This window comes from Colobus angolensis, unplaced genomic scaffold, assembly GCF_000951035.1.
Source record: "Colobus angolensis palliatus isolate OR3802 unplaced genomic scaffold, Cang.pa_1.0 Scaffold59, whole genome shotgun sequence".
NCBI lineage: Eukaryota > Metazoa > Chordata > Mammalia > Primates > Cercopithecidae > Colobus > Colobus angolensis.
In genome coordinates this window covers 11,222,207-11,222,945 of record NW_012119487.1, presented here as the reverse complement: position 1 = coordinate 11,222,945, position 739 = coordinate 11,222,207, and the positions used below count along the sequence as shown (strand labels likewise).

Here is a 739-nt window from a genome sequence, read left to right as displayed (position 1 = left end):
GGAGGCTCCCAGGTCAGCTCAGCAGCTCCTCCCTGGGCACCGGGAGCCTCTTCGGCCCTCCTCCAGCCCAGCATACAGGCAGTGCTCCAAAGCGTCTGACCAGGTGAATGAGTGAAAGCTACTCTCCCAGCATCCACAGGCCCAGCTGAACGCCACGGTCTCCGGTCCGGGAAGCCACCCTGAGCTGCCCGCCCACTTCACACGCTGCAGCCATCCGTGCGCCCCGGCGGCAATGTCCTGGCCTCCCAACCCTCCTCTACCGACCTGAGCACCTCGGGGGCATGGGAACATGGGCTCACAGGGCCCAACTCTGAGCACCTACAGTATGCAGCCTGGGCTGGCCTGGGAGGCACTGCCCGGATGGACCCTGGAGCCCCCCATCCTCTGAGGACGAACCTCTGGGGAGGGAAGACCCTGCCCCTCCCAGCCCAGGCTCCTGGTCTCTGGCCACGGCCATCCTCAGCTCCACACAAAATGCTTTCCACAGAGCTGAGTCCGCTCAGCCTCAAAGCCTTACTGCTACCCAGAGACTACCTCCCTCCTCTGGAAGGCTGGGAGGACCACGTCCTTCCACTGAGGAAAGGAGGGGCTGCAGGGGGACCCGAGTAAAGAGAAACTCCACCTCAGGCCCTCAGGCCTGCCTGTCTCCTGCCAGCCTCCCCACGATGGGACATGCACGGCCTGCCAGCCCCTTCTGACGGGTGGGACGCGCACGGCCAGGCTGGGGAGGGGCCCCCAG

At 65.8% G+C, this 739-nt stretch overlaps 1 protein-coding gene across 1 annotated transcript in view; it reads right to left on the bottom strand.

The window, feature by feature from the left end:
* Positions 1–519: 519 nt before the first annotated feature.
* CACNA1H (calcium channel, voltage-dependent, T type, alpha 1H subunit) overlaps positions 520–739 on the bottom strand; it is a 23,317-nt gene continuing 23,097 nt past the window's right edge. The window contains exon 19 of the mRNA XM_011962493.1: positions 520–573. Coding sequence (XP_011817883.1) covers positions 520–573 — 54 coding nt within the window. The remainder of the gene's footprint in view (positions 574–739) is intronic.